Source organism: Theropithecus gelada, chromosome 19 (genome assembly GCF_003255815.1).
Source record: "Theropithecus gelada isolate Dixy chromosome 19, Tgel_1.0, whole genome shotgun sequence".
Taxonomy (NCBI): domain Eukaryota; kingdom Metazoa; phylum Chordata; class Mammalia; order Primates; family Cercopithecidae; genus Theropithecus; species Theropithecus gelada.
The window spans coordinates 44,325,842-44,353,710 of NC_037687.1; the positions used below are offsets into that span (position 1 = coordinate 44,325,842).

Consider the following 27,869-nt stretch of genomic DNA (forward strand, 5'->3'; position numbering starts at 1 on the left):
GGTCCTGGGCTTCTCCTTCCTTGTGACCACAGCCCCCCAGACCCGCGTGGCTTCAGTTGTTTCTGCCGTGAGGTCCACATCTGTCCCCAGCTTCCCCCAGTGTCGGAGGTGACCTACACTGGCCTCTTCATCATCCTCCATACCCCCCATACCTGTACCCATGCACTGACCCAATCTGATAGTCCCACTGTCTCATCAGTGTGGTCCCTTCTCCCTTGGAAACGTAGTAAACCCTCGGGCTTACAGGCCCCAAACTCCAGTTATCCTGGAACTCTTTACTCCTCCCTTACCTGTTACCACCCCACGGCGCCCCCTGCCGGTAAATAAATACACACAGCCCACTGATCACCAACACCTCCGCTTGGCTTCCAGTCACTACCCTAACCCCACCAGCCCCGCTCTCGTCCAGCCCTGGCCTCCTGGCCTCAGCCTTCCCACTCCAGACAACAGCCATGCAGAGCTTCCTAAAGCCAAATCTGACCCTGTCCTTCCTCTGCCTAGAGCTCTCCATGGTTCCCAAAGCCTTCTGTGATCTGACCCCTGCCAGCTTCTGTAGTCTCACAAGCCTCCTTGAACTCATTCCAAGCAGTTATGTTCCCTTAGGAAAAACAGGCCTCCTCTCTGACCTCAAGACCATTACCTCTGCCTTGCCCCAGTCACTCATTCTTTAGGTCTCAGCTCACATGTCCTCTGCTCAGGGGAGCCCGCACTGCTTCCACGGCAGGCCAGGCGGCTCCTCTGGATCCCCACAACCCGGTGTTTTCCCATCATAACCCTGATCACCTGCAGCCTGGCTCCCCACAGTCCAACCGCCCAGGCTTCACCGTCTTCTGCCAACTCAGCCCTAACCACTCCAGTCTCTCTCCCTGAACCCCATGTAAGCTGGGATTATTCCAGCTGGTAATTTCTGCAACCTACACTTATCTCAATGTATGTGAAGAGCTATGTGGGGCATGGAAGTGTGGGAGAAAGTGACCTTGTCACAAGTCCACCCAGATAGACTGCCCCATCTACTTCGTTTCCACATCAAAGTCAAAGCGATCAATCACTCCCAGCTCCCAAGAGACCCGTGGACCCTGTCTTTACTCCAAACAATGAGAAAGAGTGGGCCTAGATGGCGGCTGCCCTGTCTGAGGGCAAATGCTCCCTCCGGAAACACTGAGACAGTCATAGCGAGCTTTCCTAGGCCTAACCTTAAAAAAAAAATCATGGGCCGGGCACGGTGGCTCATGCCTATAACCCCAGCACTTTGGGAGGCCGAGGCGGACAGATCACAAGGTCAGGAGATCGAGACCATCCTGGCTAACACGGTGAAACCCCGTCTCTACTAAAAAATACGCCTAGCCAGGCGAGGTAGCGGGCGCCGGTAGTCCTAGCTACTCGGGAGGCTGAGGCAGGAGAATGGTGTGAACCCGGGAGGCTGAGCTTGCAGTGAGCCGAGATCGCGCCACTGCACTCTAGCCCTGGCAACAGAGCAAGACTCCGTCTCAAAAAAAAAAAAAAAAAAAAAGAAAAAGAAAAAGAAAAAAATCATATGGAACCTCAACAGCCTGGAGGAAGAGGAGGGGCAACTGCCCTAACCTACTCCCTGGGGCACCCCACTGGGAACATCAGGGCTGGGGAACATCTTCCTGAGTGGGGAAGGTGTGCATCAAAGTGGAGCTTAAGGCCGGGCGCGGTGGCTCAAGCCTGTAATCCCAGCACTTTGGGAGGCCGAGACGGGCGAATCACAAGGTCAGGAGATCGAGACCATCCTGGCTAACCCGGTGAAACCCCGTCTCTACTAAAAAGTACAAAAAACCAGCCGGGCGAGGTGGCGGGCGCCTGTAGTCCCAGCTACTCGGGAGGCTGAGGCAGGAGAATGGCGTAAACCCGGGAGGCGGAGCTTGTAGTGAGCTGAGATCTGGCCACTGCACTCCAACCTGGGCAACAGAGCGAGACTCCGTCTCAAAAAAAAAAAAAAAAAAAAAAAAAAAAAAAAAAAAAAAAAAAAAAACAAAGTGGAGCTTAAACATGACATTCAAAACTTCTGACACATCCCCGTCAGAGAGAGGCGGGGAGCTGGCTTCAGTGGACCAAGGAAGGCTGAGGATGGAGGGGGGCATCCAGGACAATGTCAAAGCTGGGGGCCCCACTGCTTTGCTCCTTGGCTGCAGCTGCCTCTCCACTCCACCCTGAGAAGGCTCAGGCTGGGATCTGATCTGAGGGCCATAGAACTGAGGAGCTCACAGTCACAACTCTTCCCCCAGCCTCATGCTGACCCCATGGCTTGAACGATGTTAAGAATCTGGCTGGGCAAATTATTCTAGGGAGCAGTTTCAGAAGAGCTGGTTTTGCTGGTTGGATAAAACCAAAGGGCGAGCAATTGGACTGTCCGCTGTGTAACAAGGGGTTGCAAGTGGTTGCAAACGGGAGGATGACCCGGTTAGATAGGTTTCAGATAGATCCCCTGGCTGCCATACAGAGGATGGATTGGAGGGGGACACTGGGGCCAGGAGCCTCAGAGGTAACCAGCCCAGGAAGGACCTGTGTGGGGAGGCCCAGGTTGAGGCTGTGAGGAGAGGAAGAGCCCCCAAGGGCCTTCTCTTGGATTCTAGCTCCCCTCTATCACCTGTTCCCTGAGGGCCCTGGCCTCTGCCATTGCTCAAAGATCATCCAAACATTGTCTACTCCTGACAAACTAGGAGCCTGAGGAACAGGACATGGGACAAGCCAGTGACTGGCTAGCTTCCAGCTTGTCTACCTGGCTCCTGAGCCAGAACCAGGGCCTCTGGGACCCAGGTGGGCACGGTATTGGGAGACAGTTCCCAAGAGAGAGAGAAATGGAGGCAGCAGCAACTTTTCAAATACTGTTTACTTCACTAAAACCTGAAGCGAGGCAGGGAAAGGGTACATCAGTATCTGAGACACCAAGCCTAGGAGTGCACATTGACAACGGCGACGTACAGGGCCAAGGTGCTGAGGGCCAGCAGCCCCGTTACCACTGCTCGGGCCAGTAGGGCTGTCCAGCTGCCCAGTGAGCAGAGGTGGACGAAGGTCCTGCAGGAAAATGTCACCATGAGGGAGGGAGACTAGATAACCCACCCCACTTTGGACCCAGCCCTAAACCCCACCCCGCTCACTCCATAACGAAGGCCTTGTAGACACTGAGGAACATCAGTAGGAGGACAGCCGGCCGGAAGGTGTGGTACAGATCATAGCGTGTTATCATCCAGACCTGAGCAGATGCGACGATGTAATGGACCTGGAGGGAGGCGGAAAGTCGGGGCCAGGCCTCGATAGGAGTATGGCCGCCAGCAGAAATGTGTGTGTGGGAGAGCAGGACTGCCTACCAGACTGATGTTGGAGTCTATGCTCATCTGGATGTACTTCCAGTCAAACTCAATGCCCCGGGCTCCGACCCATAGGGGAATGCAGCTGAGGAAGGCAAAGGATGGGATTCTCCAGTACCCAGACACCTTCAGTACCAGGCTGTGAGCCCCTGCCCTCCAGCACCCCCGTGGAACCCAGGTGTCCCTTCTCAGGTGTCTGGGTTCCAGGCTGCTGCACGCACCGGGACATAATAAGCTCGGCGGTGGCCCAGCCCAGGGCAGCAACCATGATCTTGTACTCCCCCTTGCCGGCATTCCGGGACATGACAAGGTTTAGACCTATCAGGTCTGCCACATCCACGCTGGCCTTCATGAACTCCTGCGGGTCAGGTTGAGGCTTAAGTAAGCACAGGGGACAGGGAGCCCCACTCCTGCACGCCCTGCCCTTCCCTGGCCCCTCTCACCCCAATGAAGTCATAGATGCCGCCTTCCCAGGTGGGAAAAAAAGTGGCCAAGAACAGCATCTAAGAAGAGAAAGCAGAAAGAGGTCACTTCAAGGTGAGGGGATCAAGATAAACCACGTGTGATTTGTGGGAAGTTCGTGGGTATGAGGAGGGCAGGACAGGTTCTGGGGACCCATCTGGAAGAGGAACCACCAGATGGTGGCAAGATTACAGGAATGGGGGAGATAGAGGATAGGTCCCCGGGTCCCCGAGGGGGCTGGAAGTTGGAGTTCTGGGTGATCATAGGGCATCTGAGTCAGGTTTGAAGGTGCTGCTCCTTGGGCAGTGTTAACAGCATGTAGAGAATCAGTGATCACTCTTAATCGCACCAAAAAAAAACCACCTCTTAGCCAACCACACTACTGACGTTTTCTTAGTTTTACTAAGTGCGACGCAAAAGTTGCTTTTAGGCCTCTTCTCAGGTCGTGCCCTCTTTAAAGTCTATCCTTTCTAGGTATCCTGACGCCTCCCTACGCTGAGTCCCGAGGGCGGTCCCACCGTGGCGGGGGATACGCAACGGGGGCGGGTCCCTGGGTCTGCAGAGCCTGGGGGCCAGAACACGTGGATTCCGGCGGCCCTTACCTTGCAGAGTTGGACAAAGAGGTAGGTGACTCCAGCCTGGACGCATTTCCAGAAGGCGTTGTACTCGGACCTGGAGAAGCGGGAGGTGAGGCTCGGCCCGGGCCCCGCGCCCTCTCCGCCCCGCGCCCTTCCCGTACTCACAGGCCGCTGCACTTGTAGGTGATGAAGTAGGGGAAGTAGGCGAGAGCGAAGCAGTTCCCGAAGTGAAACAGGGTCATGACGCCGGCCGCCCGGTCCCGCCCGCGCGGGGATCGCGAGGCGGCGTCTCAGGCAGCGGGTCTCCGGCTCCGCCGGTACTTTCGCCACGGCCAGGGCCTGGCGCCCACCTGACTGGCGGGGGCCCGCGCGCGACCTTCTGGGATCGGTAGTCTCGGCGCGGGGCGTCGCGCCCAGTGACGTCAGAGCGCCCGTGGCCAGGCCCGGTTGCCAGCGCTCCCGGCCCAGCGCTGTGGGGAGTGACCTCCGGCCATGCGGGACCTCTCCCGCTGCCATCGCTGTCCCCGTCTCCCGAAGTGGAACCCGGCTTGACGTCAAGCGCGACCCCTCGCCTGTGGGCGCAGGCGATCGAGTAAGGGTGGGGCGGGCCTCAAACCCGGATCAGAACCCGCCGTGACCGGCGCAGAAATACGGGACGCAGCTGTGAGCACTGTTTTTTATTTCACCATGGACCCAGCGGCGTGGGGCGTCCGCCCGGGGTGCCCTTCCTCCCCCGGGCAGCCAGATGCAGGAACGGGAGGCACATGTACCGGCCCTGGCCCCTGGGAAGGAAAGAAGGGACCTTTCCGTTTCACTTGTCTCGGCTGAACATGTAGCGGAGGAGGTCGACCACCCGGTGACTGTAGCCATATTCGTTGTCGTACCTGTGGAGGAGGGATTGGCAGGCTCAAGGGGGTTCCTTCCGACCACCCCTTAGTTCCCCTACAAGTCTCCAGCTCCTTTCCCCTTACCATGAAATGAGCTTCACGAAATTGTCATTGAGCGCAATGCCGGCCTTAGCATCGAAGATGGACGAGTGGCTATCACCGACGAAGTCCGTAGAGACGACCTGGGCGTCAGAATTTCAAAGATAAGTGTGTCCGGCAAAGCAAGGACCTCCAGGAGCTGACAGTGCTCTTAGCTCTATCGCCCATCCATGCATTCATCTATTTTTGATGTAGCCCTACTGTGTTCAGTCTCTGGGACAGGGACCAAGGCACTCTACTGGGGTCTGACAAAGGGCACAGGTCACAAACACCCTCATGCTGTACCAGTACATCCCTTTCCTAGGAATAATGCAAGCATTTGAAATGGGCCAGTATGGAGGGCCTCTCTGAGGGGTGGCCATGAGCCTGGGTCTAGATGACTAGGAAGATCTCACTGGCTCTGGCCCTCAACACAGTGTCTGAGGTGGAAGGAGCTGCAGGAACGGAGAACCTGAGGGTTTTAGCCCTAGTGTCAGGAAAGGCCACAGGAGTGTTTTCACTCCTGAAAATGGGTGATGCAGTGTGATTCCATTAAAACAAAAGATCCTGGCGACTGTGGGAAAGTGGACCTGCAGGAGTTAATGCAGGGAGACAGCACCAAGGTAGACGTACGGGGTCCACCATGACCATGGCATCCACTCCTCACAGAGAAGGCACCTGGCCATGGCCTGGCCCTGAACAAGTATTGAAAAAAATGAGAACTGTTGTCTTTTGTTCACTAAGCATGTATTGGTCACCTGCTGTCTGCCAGGTTGGAGCCAGAAAAGTGAAAACACAGCCCCTAAATCACTGTTTTCTTGGAATGCACACACCATTGGGGTCAACAGTGACTGACAAGAAATTTCAGGTGAGGAATAGGGCCACAGAAAGAACATCTTTTGAGGGGGTGCCTTGCTGAAGAGGGAGGTTGAAGTAGAGACTTGGAGGAAGTAAGGACAGACTGTGGTCATCTGGGGGGGGCAAGCATTCCAGACCAAAGGAACAGCAAGTGCAAAGGCCCTGAGGCAGGGAGATCTCCCTTCCCGCCCTGCAGTTTCTGTCTTGACACATTGAGAGCAGCTCCCTGGCAAGTGGAAATCATGTCCCTCCCCAGAGGGCTCCTCCCAGGGTCTCCTCTCCTCAGCCCCTACCTCATCCTCGGTGTAGGCAAGGATGCCAGCCATGGGCCCCTTGGCTGCTGCTTTTATAGCCTCCTTGATGGCTGAGTAGGGGGCAGGCTGGGCGAGACGGCAGGTCAGGTCCACAACAGACACATCCGGGGTTGGTACCCGGAATGCCATCCCTGTCAGCTTCCTGGAGAATCCCCCATGAAGAACAGGAGTCGGAACTTAGGGACGTTGCCCTCCAATCCCCCTTGCCCTGTGGCCGGGCCAGGCTCCTGCTTTCCCCTTAAGGACTGAGGGCCAGTCCAGTCCTCCCGGGGTATGCCCCCACCCTGGTTGCAGCTTCTTGTCCTCATACCCTTTGAGCTCTGGGATGACTTTGGTCACGGCTTTCGCAGCCCCAGTGGAGGCTGGGATGATGTTCTGGTGGGCACCCCGCCCATCTCTCCAGGCCTTCTTTGATGGCCCATCCACTGTCTTCTGGGTGGCCGTGTAGGAATGGACCGTGGTCTTGGGGAAGAGAAGGACCAAGATGAGGCCTTCATGGTCCTAAGCTCCCATACCTCTTTTTTTCCAGGACTAGGGTAGTGGCCTAGGTGTGGAGGCTGGTGGGGCCACCACCACAGACCACAGGAGGGGACGTGTGCAGGCCAGGGTCCAGCCTTGACTGAGGGTTGTACAGTGTTTTAAAAGACTTCCGCACTGGTGGGCCTCTCCTCCCGAAACCAATCTCTCCCTCTTAACTCCATATAGTAAGCAAGGCCTGGGAAGAAAAGGTTGGGGTTTCCCTGCCATCCTGCCCCAGCCCCTCATCGTCAACTCACCATCAACCCTTCCACGATCCCAAATCGCTCGTGGATGACCTTGGCAAGGGGGGCCAAGCAGTTGGTGGTGCAGGACGCGTTGCTGCAACAGCCAAGGTGTGCACGGGCACTGTGAGGTGAGTTGCAGAGCCACCCCTCCACCCTTACCCCTCTTGGGGTATGCATGCAGACTTGGTTTTGTGAAACGTCAGGATGAGGGTGAGAGGGATCTGTGCAGACGCCGTCAGACTGAAGGAGGCACCAAGATGCAGCTGGGGAGGCTCCCCAAGCTTCTCCTCCAGAAGTCATGCGTGTTTAGCAGATAGTTTCGGGAAGGAGAAGTAGAAGCCGAGTGACCAGGAATCCAGTGGAGCTGAGAGTGGGGAGGATGAGTCTACCCTCCCTTCCACACATTGCAGGATGTCGCTGCCCCCCTTACCTCACAATGTTCATGGAGCCAGGGTTATAGTTGTTTTCATTCACACCCATGACGAACGTTGGTGCGTCCGGCGAGGGCGCGGAGATGACCACACGTTGAGCACCTGCTGAGATGTGGTTCTGGGGAGGAAGCGCGGGTGTCAGGTGCTTCTGGTGCCATCATCCCCCCAGCTGGCCCTGGACACCTCTCCCCGGCTTACCGAAGCTGCCTCTATGGAGAGGTACACGCCTGTGGACTCCACCACGTAGGGGCTCCCGACATCCCTCCAGGGGATCTGTTTGGGCTCCTTGCTGTGGGATAGTGGCAGGGCTGAGTCAGTCTCCCCTGCTTGAGCCCCACCTTCATAGTCCACGGCCTTCACCATTTGAAAGGTTGAGCAGATGCCGGCCACCTGCAACTACCTGCGTCCCCCACCGACATACCTACTTGCTCCAGATGAGCTCCACCCCGCTGGCCTGGCTTTTCACCACTGCCCCACTTCGGACCAGCTTCCCTTTGTTGATTGCACCACCTCTGCTATGCCTGGGTACAGGCGGTGACCTCCCCAACTCAGCCCTCAACCTCCTCAGAGGCGCCAACCCTGACTGCTGGCAGCCAGCTCAGACCCTTTCTCCGTATGCTGCCCGGGATGTGGACTCTGTGACTGTGAGGCCTGCCCGGCTGCTTTCTGGTCCCCAACCCCGACAACCTCGCCACGAACCCTCCTAGATCCTCAGTTCCTGCAATAGGAAGCTGGCTGCCAAGGGCCAGGAGAGTCCCTGAAAACAGACACTGCATTAAAGAGAAAGCTCCTGGAGGACGCCTGAAGCCTGAGGCAGCCTTGGGGCAGCAGTGGCTCATGGTTTACATTAGAAAGGTAAGTGGGGGGAGGTTTCTGGTTTCCTGTTTTATAAATTTACGTTTTTACTTGGTATTTTGACAAACGTTTGTATTTGAAACACATTAAACATATAGTATTGCCGTTATCTACTTGGCTTTAGCAAACAAGCATTAAGTGAATAAACTGTATTCCACTTTCTTCCTTCCCAGGTTTATCGCGAGTAACCGAGCGCTTTCCTTCTGTGATTCTCGGTCGTGTGGGTCTGTTTCTTTTGCCCTTGAGCCTGCTCCCCTCAATGGGGGGTTCAATCAATGTTTGTGGGGTTTGTTTGTTTGTTTTGAGACAGGGTCTTCTTCTGTCGCCCAGGCTGGAGTGCAGTGGTGCAATCAGAGCTCACTGCTGCCTTGATCTTCCTGGCTCAAGCCATCCTCCTGCCTTGGCCTCCCGAGCAGCTTGGGACTACAGGCGCACACCACCATGCCCAGCTAAATTTTAATTTTTTTTGTAGAGATGGGCTCTCACTTTTGTTTCCCAGGGTGCTTTAGAACCCCTGGGCTCAAGTGATCCTTGGCCTCCCACAGTGCTGGGATTACAAGTGTAAGCCACCGTGCCTGGCCTCATGGGTTTTCTTTATTTGTTTGTTTTGTTTTGTTTCGTTTTGTTTTTGAGACAGAGTCTCACTCTGTCACCCAGGCTGGAGTGCAGTGGCACGATCTTGGCTCACTACAGCCTCCACCTTCCAGGTTCAAGCAATTCTCCTGCCTCCGCCTCCTGAGTAGCTGGGGTTACAGGCACCTGCCACCACACCTGGCTAGTTTTTTGTTGTTTTTTGTATTTTTAATGGTCACGGGTTTTGCTGTGTTTGCCAGGCTGGTCTCAAACTCCTGACCTGAAGTGATCCGCCCACCTCAGCCTCCCAAAATGCTGGGATGACAGGCATGAGCCGCTGCACCTGGCCTCATGTTTTTTTTTTTTTTTAAGTCAGCCATTTTATACGTGTTTACTGAACACCTGTCCGGTGCCCATATTCTAAGTGCCTTACCTGTATTAAACTCACGTAACCTTCACAACCCAATGAGGAAGTGCTACCACTGTCATTTTTTGCATTTTTTTACCGCTGTCGGGGCGGAGGGGAGGGGAGTGAGAGGGAGAGCCTGCTGGAGTGCAGGTGGCTGGCCCCAGCTCAGGTCTGCACTCCTGTTTCCACTGCCTGAATGAATGGATGAATCGGCCGCCAGGCAAGGCCCCAGGCAAGGCCATAGTACATGGTTATCCTCTTCCTGTCTCCTGCTCTGTCAGTCTGCCTTCCATCATCTGGCCCAACTAGCTCTTCTCAGCTACCCCCCTTTCCTGCCTTCCAAATTAGGGACACTTCTGATTCCTCTGCAGCAATTGCTGACTTGGCCTGAGGCAAGGAATGTGCCCCAGAAGACCCCAGGCCCTCCCCAAGGCTGCCATGGGCCCCAGCCTCCTGCCCACTGGCTGTTTTGAGGATTCCATTTGTTTATTCAAAGGAAGTTCTGAATGTCTACCAGGGCCTGTACCTGCTAATGCCAGAGCAACTGTGGTGGCACCAGTTGACAGAGCCCTCCCTGCAAGGCCATGGCCTTGTGGGAAGTGCCTGTTTAAGTGTCCACAAACATGTGTTCACTCCACTCGTGCTCCCAGCTACCGCTGTGGTGGGTTCCCCATCACATCGGGGAACTGAGGCTCAGGCGAGTTTGGTCCCTTGCCCAAGGTCACCCAGCCAGCTAGCGGCAGCGCAGGGCAGAGTGCAGGCACACAGCTTGGCTTGTGCAGCCCAACAGTGCAGGGGTGGAGAGGGGGCTGGAGGGGTGGGGAACCGCATTGCATTGCATGAGTGACCAGAGAAGGCACCACCCGGGTTGGGGCCGTGGATGGAGGGGGCAGCTAGGTGGGGAAGGGGGATGACTCCAAGTGGCAGGAATGGTGGTGGCCACGTTGGAGTCTGCGTGATAACTACGGTGCTGGAGTTGTTTCTGCTGTCTTGATTTCAAACTTGGATTAAGCAGCTTTCTTCCGTTTTCACTGACTCTCCAGTCTCTGCCCCCGACCCGCAAACTTCCTGCACCCATCCCTGCTTCTTTATCACTCACCCTACCCCCAGTAACTACAAGCAGAAGGGCTGAGATTAGATCTGTGGGGAGGGGCGCTGGGAAGGCTGCAGACCCTGCCTGGGCCCAGACAGGGTTCACTAGTGTGCCTGTGTGTATGTGCATGTGTGCGTGCCTGTAGGTGTGTGTGTGTAAAAGCCCCAGGCAGCCACAGAGCCAGGTGTGGCTAATAGTTTACATTAGAAAGGTGAATGTCAGCCAAAAATAAAATTCTAAGCTCCCCCAACTAACCGAATGCAGCCCTTCTCTCGGCCCAGGGCATTCTAGAGTAAACCTGAAACACTGGTTCAGGCCATGATGGGAATGGATGTTCGGATGTTCGCACAAGCCTCATTATACCTTCTTCCCTTTAGAATTCAGGCACAGTTGACCAACAGTGGTCAGTGGGAGCTGAATAGGTGTGGGGTTGAAGGAGAATCAAGAGTTGAGTTCTGGACATATTGATATGCCCACGAGAAAACATACCAATGTGTGTTAAAGCAAAATGTGATGGCTCGTGCCTGTAATCCCAGCACTCTGGGAGGCCAAGGTGGGAGGATTGCTTGGGGCCAGGAGTTTGAGACTAGCCTGGGCCAAATGGCAAGACCTCGTCTCTACAGAAAATTTGCCAGGTATGGTGGCTTGTGTCAGCTACTCAGGAGGCCGAGGTGGGAAGATCACTTGAGCCCGGGAGGTCAAGGCTGCGGTGAGCTATGATTACACCACTGCATTCCATACTGGGCAAGAGAGTGATACCTCGTCCCTAAAAAAAATAAAAATAAAAAGCATTCTTGAGTACAGTGAAACATCTTTTTAGATTAGTGCTTCTTAACCATTTTAGGGGTGAAGGACCTATCTGAGACTTCCCCTCTTCAAATTAGTACCTAGAGGCATGCACATGCAATTTTGGGGGTGGTTTCAGAGCCCCATGTGAGAGGCTGGAATCCCATTTTAGCCACCTCCACCTCCCCTGTCTCACTATGTCACAGCCGTGCATCAGACAGATGCTCTCCTTACCACTGGTAGACAGAGATCTCATGGTTGTCCACGACCAGCTGTCCGTTCCTGAATTCCACACTTCCCTTGTATCGGCCGTGGGTGGAGTCATACTTAAACATGTACACCTGTGGGCGATGGAATGGCTCCCAGTCTTGGGGTGGCAAGGCGAGGATCCCTAGAGAGTCCCCTCTTTGGTGAAGGCCTCACATTGCAGCTGAGAGCCTTCCATATGGCTTCCCTGAGCCCCCTTCCCACCCTAGTCCCACCCTGCTGCTCCTGCCCCCTGCCAGCTACTGACCATGTATTCCGGGTCAATGAATGGATCATTCACAGCTACCACCTTAACACCCTTCTCCATGCAGGCGCGCAGGACCAGGCGACCGATGCGTCCAAATCTGGCGGAGGACAGACAGAGGAAGGGATGGGAGAGGGGGTAATGGAGAGGAGGCTGGTCGGGAATCCTTAATCCAGGGGAAGAAAGCAACCACCTCTGTGCCAGCCATGGTCATCTCTTGCTAAGATGACCTCACCAGCCCCTTCACTGCTTTTTCAGCTCCCTCTCCCAATCCATTCCCTAACCCCTATTTTTTTTTTTTTTTGGGGGGGGGACGGAGTTTAGCTCTTTTGCCCAGGCTGGAGTGCAGTGGTGCTACCTGGGCTTATTGCAACCTCTGCCTCCTGGGTTCAAGTGATTCTCCTACCTCAGCCTCCCAAATAGCTGGGACTACAGGCACATACCACCACACCTGGCTAATTTTTATATTTTTTATAGAGACGGGATTTCGCCATGTTGGCCAGGCTGGTCTCGAACTCCTGACCTAAAGTTGATAGACCCGCCTTAGCCTCCCAAAGTACTGGGATTACAGGCCTGAGCTACCGTGCCTGGCTCCTAACCCCTATTCTTAACCTTGTAGCTGGATGGATCTTTTATTTTTTCATTAAACAATTAAAAATATTTTTTTTTTGTAGAAACAGGGTCTCGCTATGTTGCCCACACTGGCCTCAAACACCTGGTCTCAAACTCCTGGTCTCAAAGGATTCTCCTGCCTTGGCCTTCCAAAGTGCTGGGTTTACAGGTGTGAGCCTGGATGGATCTTTTAAAGCTTCAAGACAGATTACGTCTCTTGGCATGAAAACATCCACGACTGTCCATTAGTAAAACAAGATCCACATTCCTCACTGTGGTGTAGCAGCTGCCCTGCTGGGCTTCCCACCGGCCTCCCTCCTTTTTCCTTTGCTTGGTGGACACCAGCCACTGTGACTTCCTGGCTGTCCCTGAACGCACGGAACTTGCCTATGCCCCAGAATCATTGCTTGTCCCGCTGCGTGGAAGACTCCTTCCCTGGCAAGGTGCCCTGAGAGCTGGCTGCGCCTCATCACTCTGATCCAACTCCAATGACACCTTCTCCCTGAGGCCTTCCCTGATCACTGGCAAAGGCTGCCCTCTCCAGCCTTACTTTTCCACTGGGTTCTGCGCTGTTCCCAGCACACTCTACTGAACAATGTCGTTTCTTTATTTGATTACTGTCTTCCCCACCAGAATGTGGGCTGGGCGTGGGGCCCTGTCTGCCTTACTCTGGGCTATTTCTCCAGGGTTGTCGGAATGAAAGCATTGATGGGGGGCAATGTGGAGGTGCCTCCAGTTAGCAGCCAGAGGAAGGGCTGGGCTCTAAGGCTTCAGACTGATCAGGGGCTGGAGTAGACTCACCCATTGATGCCCACAGTCAGCTCCCGGGGCGCAGGCCCCATCTTAGGAGGAGGAGTAGCAGGGCGAGGAGGCGGCGATGGTGGCGGCGGCGGCTTTATTTCCTCCCTGACTGGTATAGGCTCTGGTTGTGGCTGGGGCTCTATTTCAACCTTGGGCTCAGGTGGAGGCGGTGGTCTGGTCACTATGCGGGGAAAGGGAGGGAAAATGGGTTGCGCGACCACCAAAGTGAAAGAGAACAAACTGTCTTCGCTGCCCAGAATCTGTTGCTGGTTCCTGGCCCCTAGTGACCAACTATTTAGCCCAGTGTTTCCCAAACCCACTTTCTCTACAGAATAAACTTGTTTAAAATATCAACCCCAAGGGCTCTTTCCTGAGATTCTAATTCACTGGGTATGTACTTTCATTTTCTTTTTTTTTTTTTTCCTGAGACGGAGTGTTGCTCTGTCACCCAGGCTGGAGTGCAGTGGCCTGATCTCGGCTCACTGCAACCTCCGCCTCCTGGCTTCAGGCGATTCTCCTGCCTCAGCCTCCCGAGTAGCTGGGATTATAGGCACCTGCCATGGCGCCTGGCTAATTTTTGTATTTTTAGTAGAGGTGGCGTTTCACCATGTTGGCCAGGCTGGTCTCGAACTCCTGACCTTAGGTGATCCACCCACCTCGGCCTCCCAACGTGCTAGGATTACAGGTGTGAACCACCGCACCCGGCCTGGGTATGTACTTTCAACATAGATCGCTTGGGGTGACATTCTGTGTGCCTCAGTTTCCTCCTCTGTAAGGTAAGATAATAGTACTTTTCTTAGACGGTTGTTGTGAGGATTAAATGAGGTAATACATGGAGTGCTTATGACCAAGCCCAGGAAACGTTTGACATGCATTAGTATTTTGGAGATTGTTCCCCGAACTTGTCCAATAATTGATTTAGCCCAGTGGTCCCCAAACTGTTCCAATGATAGGAATCATCAGAGTGGCCAGGCGTGGTGGCTCACGCCTGTAATCCTGGCACTTTGGGAGGCCAAGGTGGGTGGATCACTTGAGGTCAGGAGTTCAAGACCAGCCTGACCAACGTGGAGAAACCCATTCTCTACTAAAAATACTGTAATCCCAGCTCCTAGCGGGGCTGAGGCAAGAGAATCTCTTGAACCTGGGAGGCAGAGGTTGCAGTGAGCCGAGATTGTGCCACTGCACACTAGCCTGGGCGACAGAGTGAGACTCTGTCTCAAAAAAAAAAAAAAAAAAATATCACCTGAGGAGGGCTCTTCCTAGAAAAATTGGACTCCGTAGGTCTGTATGGAGGCCCAGAAATCCTGTTTTTAATAAGCACTCCAGGCCAGGAGCAGTGGCTCACACCTGTAATCCCAGCACTTTGGGAGGCCGAGGTGGGTGGATCACCTGAGATCAGGAGTTCGAGACCAGCCTGAACAACATGGAGAAACCCTGTCTCTTCTAAAAATACAAAAAAAATTAGCCAGGTGTGGTGGCACATGCCTGTAATCCCAGCTACTCAGGAGGCTGAGGCAGGAGAATCGCTTGAACCCGGGAGTAGGAGGTTGCGGTGAGCCGAGATTGCACCATTGCACTCCATCCTGGGCAACAAGAGTGAAACTCTGTCTCACACACACAAATAAATAAATAAAATAAGCACTCCAGGCATTTCTTATCCCCAGGCAAGCTTAGAGAGTGCCGTGTATCATACTCTGTGAAGCCCATGGAAGCTCGCATTGGCTCCCACCTCTCCACATACACTCCCACTCCCAGACTGCACTTACAAACACCTGCGCCTGGAGGTAGCAGCCACCTGAGCTACAGAGGAGGGCTTGAGAAGAGGGGAGAAGTGGAGACTCAGGGGTCCTGGTGGCAGAGAGTTTCAAGCTGGTAAGTCAAGCCTGGCTCAGTCCACACAGACCTGCTCCTCTGTGGACTTGAGCAAGTTAATGAACCTCTCGGGGCTGATCCTCCACGTTGGGGCTGCTGTGAGGGCTCAGTGAGATCTCGAGGCCCACACATAGGAGCTGATTTTAATAGAGGAGGGAAGTCTGATCCTACGCAGATTCACGAGGAAAGGGAGACAGCAGAGGGTAAAGAGGGGCTGGAAGGGGATAGTGCGAGTCCAAGTTTTTGGCACCACATCAATGGCATCTGGGAGGTGGTGGGGCTGGGAGCTGGGGGCCAGCTGGCCTGTCTGTCTCCCTGACCTCTCCCTGCTGCCACAGACCTTGTGGCCTGAGGCTGGACTATGGGTGTTTCCAGTGGCTGTCCAAGTTCATGAAGGTGTTAGTGTTTATCGGTGACCTTGAGGATGTGAGAATCCCTGGGGGTTGTTTCTGCTATCAGAGGAAGGGGATTTGTACATCCGGTTCAGGGTGGGAAACTGAGCCCAATGGGTGATGTTTCTGAAGAAAACTCAGATGCTCCTCCTCTCTCAGCACCCCCAGCCTTGCACTTTCTTCCCCTCCACTGTAGGGGTGGGGTCCCTGGGTTGGAGAAAAGCCTGGGGGCTAGCTGGGTGCTGTGCGGAGCTCCTCACTGCTGTCCTCCCACTGAATCCTGAGAGGCATGCGCTAGAAACCCACTTTACAGAGGGGAAAATAAAGCCCGAGGCCACGGAGCAGTGATGCGCAGGGCAGGGGTTCAAGTCTCATGGCTGTTATGGCTGTTAAGCCTGTCTGCTCCTATGTCTTCCAGGGTCTCCTGGACCCAAGCCCTGCCCCCATCCCGGCCACACCTACCCCTGCGGCCCCCGCCCGTGGGAAGTGAGGGAACAGTGTGGGAATGGGGGCAGCCCACCCGGAAGACCTGGTTCCTCCGGCTAGAATGAGTGAGTGTATGTGGGTGTGCGAGCGCCGCCCTAGTTGAGAGACTGAGGAAGTAGTTTGCCCTCTCTTAACCTCTGTTGTCCGCTCTGCAAACTGCGGGCACACACTGGCCTTCTCAAGTGGTGGTGAGGCTTCCCTGAGCTCTCGCCTGCGAAGTGGTCAGTACGTCCCCGGCAAGGTTGCAAGTGTCCTTGTTTTGTGCATCACAGGGAGGGCAAAGCCCACCTCACGCAAAGCACCATGAACATCACTTTTACGTGGAAGCCCAGCACCCCTGGGTTCTCCATAAGCCCCTCCTAAGCCCTCCCACTTTCCGCCACTTTCAGGCTGCAGCCTCCGATGCGCGCTGGTTTCTGCTCTTTCCACCGCCTGATAGCGGCGCAAAGCCCACCCAGCCCTGCGGGCGGTGGCCCGGTCTCCCCGCCATCGCGGTAGACCCCAGTCTGCCAGCACACTGGCGGGTGTGGAGGGAGGGAGGGCAGACGATCCCCCTTGTCCCTAGATGGTGCACACGCCAGGAAGGGCGGTTGGGATGCGGCACAGGTGTGAGGGTGCAGATGCTCCCCATTACCCTTTCCACCCCTCCCCCGCGCCCTCCGCTGCTTCCCTCACCCGGGCACGGCTGTCGCAGCAACTGGACAACAGTGACATTAGTGAGGACGATGTCTCGCTTCGACATGGTCTCTTATAAGGTTATCATTGGCCTGGCTGCCCCGGGACCTGCCGCGATGTTACTGAGGTGCGTGCGGAGCGCCAGGGCTGGTGGGTCCGGGGCTTCTTGCCGTGATGTCACAGTGCCCAGTGATGTCACAGTACCCAGTGACGTCACAGTATCCAGTGACGCCACCCAGGAGGCGGTGCCCAAGCCAGAGGCCTGAGACCACCGCGTCTCATCTCCGTAGAGGCATGGGATATCAGCATGGAATCCCACTTTTTCAAATTCTCATTTGTTTATTTATTTTGAGACAGGGTGTCACTCTGTCTCCTAGGCGGAGTGTAGTGGTGCAATCATGGCTCACTGCAGCCTTGAACTCCTGGGCTCAAGCGATCCTCCCACCTCGGCCTCCTGAGTATGTGCAGCCTTCACGGCAGGCTATTTTTATTTTTTATTTTTTTGTAGAGAGAGAGTCTCACTCTTTTGCTCAGGCTGGTCTAGAACAATTGGGCTCAAGCGATCCTCCCACCTCAGCCTTCCAAAATGCTAGGATTGCAGGAGTGAGCCACCACACCCAGCCTGGAATTCCACCTTTTACACCGTCCTGAAAGCCTTTTCCTCCTCTGTCTCCTGAAGTACACAGGCTCCATACTGTTCCTTGGCTTCTTCCCCCGGGGTGACTCTAGCTGCCTCCATATGCCTGGAAAACCCACCCAGGGCTTCCCTTGGCTGCCTCTTGGTTTCCCACCCTTTAAGAGAGGCTTTCTAGACTCCCCATCTAAGTTCCCTCCTTTCTCTGTCACTGTCAGCCGTCACCCTCTTCCCCCCAATCTCTGCCCATCTTCCAGGAAGCCTTGTCTGACTTCTCCATTCTGGGTTATGTTCCAATGTGCAAAATTTCTCTAGGGCTACACTGTCTATGTTTTTATTTTCCTTAGAACACATGTCTCTCTAAAAATTGTTTTCTTGCCAACTGTCTTTGCCCACTAGACTGTAAGCTCTGAGAGACCAGGGATGTCATCTCTGTCACTTCTATATCCCCTTGACAAGAGAAGTGTTTGGCACTTAAAAGGTGTTTGTGAGCTGGGCACAGTGGCTCATGCCTGTAATCTCAACACTTTGGGAGGCCGAGGTGGGAGCATCACTTGAGCCCATGAGTTTGAGACCAACATGGGCAACGTGGCGAAACCCTGTATCTACAAAAAATAAAAAAATTAGCCAGGTGTGTTGGTGCACACCTGTCGCCCCAGTTATTAGGGAGACTGAGGTGGGAGGATCACTTGAGCCTGGGAGGTCAAGGCTGCAGTGGGCTGTGATTGTGTCACTGCACTCCAGCCAGGCGACAGAGCAAGACCCTGTCTGAAAATCAGAAAAAGGCATTAGCCCAATAAACTATGCCTGCATGAATACATGTCAATTCCTGAGGTTTCATCTGGTCGCTCATCTTTTCTTTTCTTTTCTTTTTTTGAGACAGAGTTTCTCTCTTGTTGCCTGGGCTGAAGTGCAATGATGTGATATTGGCTCAGCACAACCGCTGCCTCCTGGATCCAAGTGATTCTCCCGCCTCGGCCTCCTCAGTAGCTGGGACTACAGGCATGCGCCACTACACCTGGCTAATTTTTTTTTTTTTTTTTTTTTTTGTATTTTTAGTAGAGATAGGGTTTCACCATGTTGGCCAGGCTGATCTCAAACTCCTGACCTCAGGCGATCCATCTGCCTGGGCCTCCCAAAGTGCTGGGATTACAGGCGTGAGCCACTTTGCCCGGCCCTGATTGCCAATCTTATCACACTCTTCACGTCACATCTTCTCGCAGCACCCATTCTTTTCCTTGCAGCTTTTCATGTCGTTTGTCATGATCTATTGATTGGTTTGTTTGTTCAATGTCTCCCCCTTGGGCTCTAAACCCCTCACAGGGCTCGTGTTCTTGTTTGTTCACAACTGTGCCTCCAGCACTTAGAACAACACAAAGCAGGTTTTCAATAAACATCTGACAAACAACAAGTGGACAAACAGCTCCCTCCCCTGCAGCCCCGGGGTAGGGGTTTGCTTGCACCTCAGTGACTCACAGGCAGGCACCCTCACCTGCACAGCAGGTTGACACGCAGCTGTGACCAAGATTCAGGGGGAGTCGGGGTTTGCGCCAGGAAGGAGTCACCATCCTAGAGAGGGATGGATGCAAGAAGGGGCAGAATGATATAACCTCTTCCTTCCGCCAACATCCATGGGAAATTCATTTGCCAAGCACCTGCCATGGGACTGGGGCAGGCGGAGGTTCTCCTTCTTTGATAGCCTGGGAGAAGAAAGTAAACTGGGTGTACAGGTGAGGAGGTTTTAATGAACTGAGACCAAAACACAGATGATTAATTAAACAAAGGGGGCTACATTTTGGTGTACAATCAAGGAGGTGAAAAATATAACATCGACAAAACCAGGATTAAAAAAGGGCTGATTTTGGCTGGGTGCAGTGGCTCACGCTTGTAATCCCAGCACTTTGGGAGGCCAAGGCAGGTGGATCACCTGAGGTCAGGAGTTTGAGACCACCCTGGCCAACATGGTGAAACTCCATCTCTACTAAAAATACAAAAATTACCCAGGTGTGGTGGCGTGTACCTGTAATCCCAGCTACTCAGGAGGCTGAGGCAGGAGAATCACTTGAACCTGGGAGGCAGAGGTTGCAGTGAGCTGAGATCACGCCGCTGCACTCCAGCCTGGGGGATAGAGCGAGACTGTGCCTCCAAAAAAACAAAAAGAAGATGGAACACAGTTCAAAGTGGGAGAAATGCCACCTCTTGATCTCCGGGTGGATTAGGATTCTGACACTCATCACCCACTCTTCTCTGCCCAGCCACCTCCTGGTGTAGGAAACTCCATCATTTCGGCCCTGGACCAGGGCAGAAAAACCACACCTGAGTTTGCCCAGGAAGTTGACTTTTTCCCTGGAGTGTGAAACCGGGAAACAGATTTGATGAACTCAAGCTTGGAGAGGTGGCACACTTAGTCACCCTCTATAGGCAGAGCCCAGAGAAGGCAGAAGCTTCTGGGTATCTGTCCTGAGATGCCTGTCTTTGGGTGGAGTCAAGTGTCCAGGAGCTGGAGAGGAACCCTGGGTCCTCTGAGGGGAGTGGGCCTTAGCACTCTTGTTTGAGCAAAGCCTGAAAACACGTGCAGATGCTCGCCACACCTGGGCACCCACACACATAGCTCTGCCACCTCCAGCTGCTCACACCCTGCACATTCCTTCCTGCCTGGCCTTCCCACCAGCAATCCCACCTCCACCCCTCTCTCAGTCTCTCCCCTTGGCACCAAAACCCAAATATCTTTCACCCTTGCACCCACTGTAGCCACCCACTGGCTCTTGTTCTGGTCTTAGCCTCCTCCAAACCGGCTCCTAGATCCATCTGCTGCCCCAAGCCTGCCCACCACCAGCTGCCCTTCCTTCTAATGCCCTTTTCATGCCCAAGGTCAGACTCTCAGCTGTTTCCCCTCCAACCTGAGCCAAAATGTCAACGCTTGGAGCTTCAGGTTGGGGCTTAGGAGGGCCCATGCGGAGAGGGCAGGAAGGATGAGCGCCTGGCCCCAGCCCAGGTTCTGTCTCACAGGCTCCTGCTGCCCCGGGTCTTCGGCCCCTCCCCGTGGCTGCCTCGACCGGCTTTTCAGGAGACACTGCGTCCTGTTCCAGCTCATGGCAATCAGCCCCCTGCCCTTGCCCAAGGGCTGGGAGGCAGGCGGTCTGGGTTCTGTGACAGGAATGGGATCCCGCCTCCAAAATCCGCAACACTCCCCAAGAGACCCTATGCTGTCCTGGCGACCCAGGCGCCCTTCCCTCCAGCACCCTGTGAAACCCAGACTTGGGCTTGGAGTCTCTTCCTTTGGCTTCCTTGAATCTATCCATTTGTCCAGTCAATAAATATTTACTGAACCCCAGGCAGTGTTCAAGAAGCTATGAATACAGCAGTGACCAACATGACCAATTTACATTCCTAGTAGGTGAGACAAGCAATAAAAAATAAAGATAATTTCAGATTTTTTTTTTTTTTTTTTTTTTTTTTTTGCTGTGAAAACAAAAGGGTGATACTACAGAGTATAATTAATGTCATGTTATGGTCAGGGGAGGTTTTCTTTCAAAGTTGGCGTTTAAGTCAAGTACGGATGAGGAGGAGCCAGCCATGTAAAGATCTGGGTTCTGCATTCCAGGCAGAGAGAGGAGCATGTGCAAAGGCCCTGCAGCAAGAATGAGCTTGGTGTGTTTGTGGAACAGGGAGAAGGCCTGTGTGGCTGGAATGGAATGAGTGAAGGGCAGGGGCCGGCCCACAAGAATGAGGTCTGATGACTCCCTCAAACCCCCTAGGGTTCTTCCCTCTCCAGACGGTGCCTCCCATCATTGTAGCCCCTCACTGCTGGGGGAGCTGGAGGCTTAGATGCCTGAGAGGAGTGAGGTGTTGAGGAATCTCCTGCATCCCAGGGACGGAGAGTGGTGGAAGGTGGGTTTGAGAGAGAGGAGTCCTGGACAGTGGGTGAGGAATGAAAAGAAGAGGTGGTTGGAAGGGCAGACACCCATCTCTGGGGTGGAGGGCAAGAAGCAAAGATGCCAGAGTTCTTCTCCATCCATGACTCACCCTCTCTTCCTCCTCCTCTCCATTGCTCAACTCCAAATCTCCCTGGGAAACACCTCCTTGACTGAGGACCAAGTCAGTGCCTCACAGGGGTAATTGAGTCATGAGGGGTGGAGAAGAGGGCTAGAGGGAGAGAGAATAAATAGCAGTGTGGCTTCCCAGGCTCCTCTCTGCATCCTCCCCGACCTTCCCAGCAATATGCATCTTGCACATCTGGTCAGCTCCTGCTCCCTCCTTCTGCTACTGGGGGCCCTGCCTGGATGGGCGGCCAGCGATGACCCCATTGAGAAGGTCATTGAAGGGATCAACCGAGGGCTGAGCAATGCAGAGAGAGAGGTGGGCAAGGCCCTGGATGGCATCAACAGTGGAATCACGCACGCTGGAAGGGAAGTGGAGAAGGTTTTCAACGGACTTAGCAACATGGGGAGCCACACCGGCAAGGAGTTGGACAAAGGCGTCCAGGGGCTCAACCACGGAATGGACAAGGTAGCCCATGAGATCAACCATGGTATTGGACAAGCAGGAAAGGAAGCAGAGAAGTTTGGCCATGGGGTCAACAACGCTGCTGGACAGGTTGGGAAGGAGGCAGACAAACTGATCCACCATGGGGTCCATCACGGGGCCAACCAGGCGGGAAGTGAGGCAGGGAGGTTTGGCCAGGGGGCCCACCATGCTGCGGGGCAGGCTGGAAATGAGGCTGGGAGGTTTGGCCAGGGTATCCACCATGCTGCCGGGCAGGCAGGAAATGAGGCAGGGAGGTTTGGCCAGGGGGCCCACCATGGTCTCAGTGAGGGCTGGAAGGAAACAGAGAAGTTTGGCCAGGGGATCCACCATACTGCTGGTCAGGTTGGGAAGGAGGCAGAGAAGTTTGGCCAGGGGATCCACCATGCTGCTGGTCAGGTTGGGAAGGAGGCAGAGAAGTTTGGCCAGGGGGCCCACCATGCTGCTGGTCAGGTTGGGAAGGAGGCAGAGAAGGTTGGCCAGGGGGTCCACCATGCTGCGGGGCAGGCCGGAAATGAGGCAGGGAGGTTTGGCCAGGGGGCCCACCACGCTGTGGGGCAGGCCGGAAATGAGGCAGGGAGGTTTGGCCAGGGTATCCACCATGCTGCAGGGCAGGCGGGAAATGAGGCAGGGAGGTTTGGCCAGGGAGTCCATCATGGTCTCAGTGAGGGCTGGAAGGAGACAGAGAAGTTTGGCCAGGGAATCCACCATACTGCTGGTCAGGTTGGGAAGGAGGCAGAGAAGTTAGGCCAGGGGGTCCACCATGCTGCCAGTCAGTTTGGGAAGGAAACAGAGAAGCTCGGCCATGGGATCCACCATGGGGTTAATGAGGCCTGGAAGGAAGCAGAGAAGTTTGGCCAGGGAGTCCACCATGCTGCCTCGCAGGTGGGGAAGGAGGGAGACGGAGCGGTCCAAGGCCTCCATCATGGCATTAGTCAGGCTGGAAGGGAGGCGGGGCAGTTTGGCCACGACATTCACTATGCAGCAGGGCAGGCTGGGAAAGAGGGAGACATAGCAGTCCACGGTGTCCAACCCGGGGTCCATGAGGCGGGGAAGGAGGCTGGGCAATTTGGCCAGGGAGTTCACCACACCCTTGAACAGGCCGGAAAGGAAGCAGACAAAGCGGTCCAAGGGTTCCACACTGGGGTCCACCAGGCTGGGAAGGAAGCAGAGAAACTTGGCCAAGGGGTCAACCATGCTGCTGACCAGGCTGGAAAGGAAGCAGACAAAGCGGTCCAAGGGTTCCACACCGGGGTTCATGAGGCTGGGAAGGAGGCAGAGCAGTTTGGCCAGGGAGTTCACCATACCCTTGAACAGGCCGGAAAAGAAGCAGACAAAGCGGTCCAAGGGTTCCACACTGGGGTCCACCAGGCTGGGAAGGAAGCAGAGAAACTTGGTCAAGGGGTCAACCATGCTGCTGACCAGGCTGGAAAGGAAGTGGAGAAGCTTGGCCAAGGTGCCCACCATGCTGCTGGCCAGGCCGGGAAGGAGCTGCAGAATGCTCATAATGGGGTCAACCAAGCCAGCAAGGAGGCCAACCAGCTGCTGAATGTAGGTGAACAGGGATGGGGAAATGGGGGACATGGGGGTTGGGGGAGGGAAAGGTTAAACCCCTGGGACATTTGGGGGGCTCCATGTAGTCTTCGTTTGGTGAAAGAAGCTTGGGCAGCTGTATCACTGTGCTTCTCCCCTTTCCCCATCTCCCTTACAAAGGAGCTGGTGGTAGCTGGTCAGATAGGGTGAGCCACCTTATCTGCAAAGCATGTATCAGACAGGGTGGTGGGCACTCCTGGTTAGGGGGGCCTCAAGTGGGGACCGTGAAGCCCCTCCTGGGGAATGGGAAACAGTTCCTGAGATCAAGATCAAGTATAGGCACTCACTGCAAAGGCATTGAGTGTTGAGAAAACCTGGTGAGGAGAGTGAGCATGAGGAACAGCTTTTGCAGATGAGCCTTGGCCTGTGCAATCTTCGTAACTACCCTCTGATGTGGTCAAGATGAGGCTGCTGGCGCCCTGATTCTCAGATAAGGAAACAAAGGCTCAGAGAAGTTAAGGGACATGCCAAGGTCCTGTGGCTAGTGCCCAGCTTTGGCGGAGGGCAGGCCAGCGTTTTCTCCCCTTACACTGCCCAGCCAGGAGAGTTTTTCTGGAAGGTTTCTCTCACCCATTTATGTAGAGGGAACAGAAGCCGAGTTCAGTGGTTCATGCCTGTAATCCCAGCACTTTGGGAGGCCGAGACAGGCGGATTGCTTGAGGTCAGGAGTTCAAGAGCAAGCCTGGCCAACAAGGTGAAACCCCGTCTCTACTAAAAATACAAAAATTAGCCGGGTGTGGTGGCAGGCGCCTCTAATCCCAGCTACTCAGGAGGCTGAGGCAGGAGAATCCCTTGAACCCGGGAAGCGGAGGTTGCAGTGAGCCAAGATCGTGCCATTGCACCCCAGCCTGGGCAACAGAGTGAGACTCTGTCTCAAAAAATAATAATAATAAAATATGTAGAGGGAACAGAGATTGGAGGCAGGCAAATAGCGCCACTCACAACAGAACAGACACCAAGAAGGGAGCGTGGGGAGCAGGAGAGGGTGGACTCCTGTGCGCCCTCACTTTCCAGGCTCCATGAGGGGTCCTGGGATCTGCAAGATGTGACTGGCTCCGAACTCAAAGCCCAGAGCCACATCTGCCGCCAGACAGAGCCAGGGTGGGGAGGAACGGTGCAGTAGAGGAGTGGGTGCGGCAGGTTGCAGGGTGCCGCGAGCAGAGGTGCACTGTGGGAGTTGGGGCTTGCAACAGCAACTGGGGTTGGGGGTGCTGCTGGGGTGCATGACTGAGTGTCTGGGGCTGGGTTAAGGACGAGGATCAGTGGAGTTAGGGATGCAGCTAGACAGGGCATAGAAGGGTAGATTTGAGGGCAGGGCTGAGGTGAAACTAGGTCCTGCTAATGGCATGGGTCCTCTACCTTCCCTTTCCGCCAGCCCCTCCTCCGTGACTGAGGGCACTTCGTTAAGGAAATGAAAAGGGGCTTTGGGGAGGAAAAGGTAGCAGGAGGCAGAATGCCCACGGGAGCACGGGCTTTGGGGTTTCTTCTGGATAGTGAGGAGGCAGTGGGTTAAGCTGTGCCTCCCACTCCAGCCCCAGTCACCCTGGAGGGGACCAGGTCACTGGGGAAAGGGAACTGGGAGACCCCCAGGATTAAGGGTTTGTAACAAGAGTCTGGGCTTTGTCCACAGGGCAACCATCAAAGCGGATCTTCCGGCCATCAAGGAGGGGCCACAACCACGCCGTTAGCCTCTGGGGTAAGTGCGGACTCCAGGGTAGGGGAGAGAAGGCCCCTGGGAGTTCCCTAGCGTGGCTGTGGGTCGGACGCTGGAAACTGACCTTCTTGTCCTTGGATTGCAGGCCTCGGTCAACACGCCTTTCATCAACCTTCCCGCTCTGTGGAGGGTGAGTGTCACACGGTGTCTCCTTTCTGCTCTGCGTCCTGATAGACACTCTCACCCTGATCCCTTCCCAGTGTCTGTTGGACCCTCCAACCTGATACCCAGTCCTGGGCTTCCCTCTCTCCACCCGCTCCCTCCCCTTTGCACCCTGCCCTCATCTTTTGGGTGCTTTTCATTTCCACCAAGGCAAACACAAGCTGGCAGAGAAGACCTCCAGGGCCCTGGTGCCCCTGGGAGCCAGGGAGGGGGGAGGGGCTGCTGACTGTTCTCATTCCCTCTCTCTCCCTGTCCTCATTCCTGACTGGCTTCCCTCCTGTCCCCACCCTGCTGCAAATGCCTTTGCTTCATGCTGGGAGGGGGAGCCTGTGGCTTTGTCCTCTCCCTGGTGCAAGGTCACCCCAGTGTAGAGGCTCCTGTGGAATCCTTGTTCCCACTTGGGGCTCAAAGTAACCTCCTGACTCTCTTTCTTTATTTTAATTTATTGAGACAGAGTCTCACTCTATCTCCCAGGCTGGAGTGCAGTGGCGCAATCTCAGCTCGCTGCAACCGTCACCTCCTGGGTTCAAGTGATTCTCCTATCTCAGCCTCCTGAGTAGCTGGGATTAACAGATGTGCGCCAACATGCCCAGCTAATTTTTGTATTTTTAGTAGAGATGGGGGTTTCACCATATTGGCCAGGCTGGTCTCGAACTCCTGATCTCAAGTGATCCCCCCTTCCTCGGCCTCACAAAGTGCTGGGATTACAGGCATAAGCCACTGTGCCCAGGCTTTTTTTGCATTTATTATATCTGCTGCCTGAGACCGGGTGCAGGCCAGGGTGAGGGTGTGTCACGGAGGAGGAAGGCCCACCCTTGTGTATCCTGGGCTATGGGGGCTGCAGAGCATCCTCTGAGGCTAAACACACGAGGCTTGCTTGTTCCTGCAGAGGCCCCAGCCCCTCTGGCTGCGGGAGCTGGCTTCCTCATGTTCTTAAGTTTAGATGCTGTCTTCCTGAAGCTGTTCCTCAGAACCTAACTCCGGGGCCAGAGCAGCCAGTGCCTCTTGCGCTTCTCCTGAGGGGTGGGGCTGAGGTCTCAGGCCCTCGTCATGACTGTGGACCCAGCATTCACCCTGCTGTCCTTCTCTCTTCCAGAGCGTCGCCAACATCATGCCCTAAACGGGCACCTGCCCTTGCTGGGAGACTAATGTTGCCGTTGTCACGTCAGCTGACATGACCTGGAGGGGCTGGGGGTGGGGGACAGGTTTCTGGAGTCCCTGAAGGGGGTTGTACTGGGATTTGTGAATAAACTCGATACACTATGCTGTCTCATCGTGGTCCCCTGGGCTCCCTAAGGAGGGATGGACCGGGAGGCGGGAGGGGCTTGTCTTGTCTTGTTACTTTGCTGAAGGAGTCGGGGTGTCTGATGCACAGCGTGGGTTGAGCTGGAGATTTCAGGCTGATCAGCCATAAAAGGGCAGGTAATGGGGGCAAACTACACTTTACTGGGGCGCAAAGTTCGTGCTGGCTAATGGCAGGAGGACTCGTGCAGGGAAAAGCACTGCCGGCCACTGGTGGGGACAGACACACCGGGAGAGAATGGTCTGGGTCCAGGAGGTAGCATCCTCAGTCAAGGGGGTGGGGTGCCAAAAGAATAACAACAATAACTTGTATTTATTGTGCAGTTAAGACATGCCAGGCTGCCTGCCAGGCGCATTACCTGCATGACATCATTGACTCCTCCCAACCACCCAGTTAGGTGAAAGGGACTGTTATTGCCCCATTTTATAGAGAAGCACGTGGGGGCTTGCACACATTAAGAAACATGACCAAGTTTACGCAGTCAGTGAGTGGAGGGAGACAGACAGTGAAGAGCTACAAAGGATATTCTGGAAAAACAGAGGTCTTTGCCCTTTGGCAGCAGCGGAGAGGGGGAATCGGTGAACAGGAAAAGTGAGACATGGGATGGGCCCGGGGATCCTCTCAGGGGAAGGAAGGGGAAGGATGGAAGGCTCAGGTGGAAGACATGTTGGTGACAGGAGCCACCTGAGTGGGGGCACAGAAGGCCCCATTTTCAGATCTGTGCACCATTCAAAGCCCAGAGGAACAACGATTACAATTACTGAGTATAGAGCACTTGCTAGACTCAAGGTACCGGGTACAGAGTTGTTCAGATTCTCTCTCTTTTTTTTTTTTTTTTTTGAGACAGAGTCTTGCTCTTTCGTCCAGGCTGGAGTGCAGAGATGCGATCATGGCTCACTGCAGCCTCGACCTCCTGGGCTCAAGCAATCCTCCCACCTCAGCCTCCTGAGTAGCTGGAACTACTACAGGCACGCACCACCACATTCAGCTAATTAAATTTTTTTTTTTTTTTTTTTAGAGATGGGGTCTCACTAGTCTCACTATATTGTCCAGGCTGTTCTCAAACTCCTAGGCTCAAGGGAGTCTCCCGCCTCAGCCTCTTAAGTAGCTGGAACTATAGGCACGCACCACCACACTTGGCTAATTAAAAATTATTTTTTTGGCCAGGTG

At 54.7% G+C, this 27,869-nt stretch overlaps 3 protein-coding genes and 1 long non-coding RNA gene across 8 annotated transcripts; 2 read left to right on the forward strand and 2 right to left on the reverse strand.

Moving 5' to 3' along the window:
• Positions 1-2,835: 2,835 nt before the first annotated feature.
• Positions 2,836-6,793, reverse strand: TMEM147 (transmembrane protein 147). Of its 3 annotated transcripts, XM_025368448.1 has the most exons (7): positions 4,538-4,754; positions 4,397-4,466; positions 3,776-3,835; positions 3,554-3,690; positions 3,333-3,417; positions 3,123-3,244; positions 2,837-3,039 (listed from the first exon to the last, which is right to left on the reverse strand). In XM_025368448.1, exons 1-7 carry the CDS (start codon positions 4,612-4,614, stop codon positions 2,916-2,918), a joined length of 675 nt encoding a protein of 224 aa, XP_025224233.1. In that variant the 5' UTR covers positions 4,615-4,754; the 3' UTR covers positions 2,837-2,915. The 3 variants fall into 3 exon arrangements, with proteins under 3 accessions (XP_025224232.1, XP_025224234.1, XP_025224233.1); XM_025368447.1 differs by having other exon boundaries at positions 2,836-3,039; positions 4,397-6,793; XM_025368449.1 differs by lacking the exons at positions 3,333-3,417; positions 3,554-3,690 and having other exon boundaries at positions 2,836-3,039.
• LOC112613170 lies at positions 4,328-9,596 on the forward strand. Its single transcript, XR_003116926.1, has 4 exons — positions 4,328-4,417; positions 7,039-7,401; positions 8,236-8,559; positions 8,733-9,596. It is a non-coding gene; the product is annotated as an uncharacterized LOC112613170 (long non-coding RNA).
• GAPDHS (glyceraldehyde-3-phosphate dehydrogenase, spermatogenic) lies at positions 5,037-17,055 on the reverse strand. Its single transcript, XM_025368446.1, has 11 exons — positions 16,770-17,055; positions 13,345-13,525; positions 11,935-12,031; positions 11,655-11,761; positions 7,903-7,993; positions 7,704-7,822; positions 7,286-7,367; positions 6,820-6,971; positions 6,489-6,651; positions 5,344-5,441; positions 5,037-5,256 (listed from the first exon to the last, which is right to left on the reverse strand). The coding sequence occupies exons 1-11, from the start codon at positions 16,834-16,836 to the stop codon at positions 5,184-5,186; spliced, it is 1,230 nt and encodes a 409-aa protein (XP_025224231.1). The 5' UTR covers positions 16,837-17,055; the 3' UTR covers positions 5,037-5,183.
• A 4,505-nt stretch (positions 17,056-21,560) lies between these two features.
• SBSN (suprabasin) lies at positions 21,561-26,659 on the forward strand. 3 transcript variants are annotated; one of them, XM_025367893.1, is made up of 6 exons: positions 21,601-22,621; positions 22,676-23,028; positions 23,245-23,478; positions 25,151-25,216; positions 25,320-25,364; positions 26,493-26,659. In XM_025367893.1, exons 1-6 carry the CDS (start codon positions 21,625-21,627, stop codon positions 26,514-26,516), a joined length of 1,719 nt encoding a protein of 572 aa, XP_025223678.1. In that variant the 5' UTR covers positions 21,601-21,624; the 3' UTR covers positions 26,517-26,659. The 3 variants fall into 3 exon arrangements, with proteins under 3 accessions (XP_025223679.1, XP_025223680.1, XP_025223678.1); XM_025367894.1 differs by lacking the exon at positions 22,676-23,028 and having other exon boundaries at positions 21,561-21,999; XM_025367895.1 differs by lacking the exons at positions 22,676-23,028; positions 23,245-23,478 and having other exon boundaries at positions 21,561-21,999.
• The last annotated feature ends 1,210 nt before the right edge of the window (positions 26,660-27,869 follow it).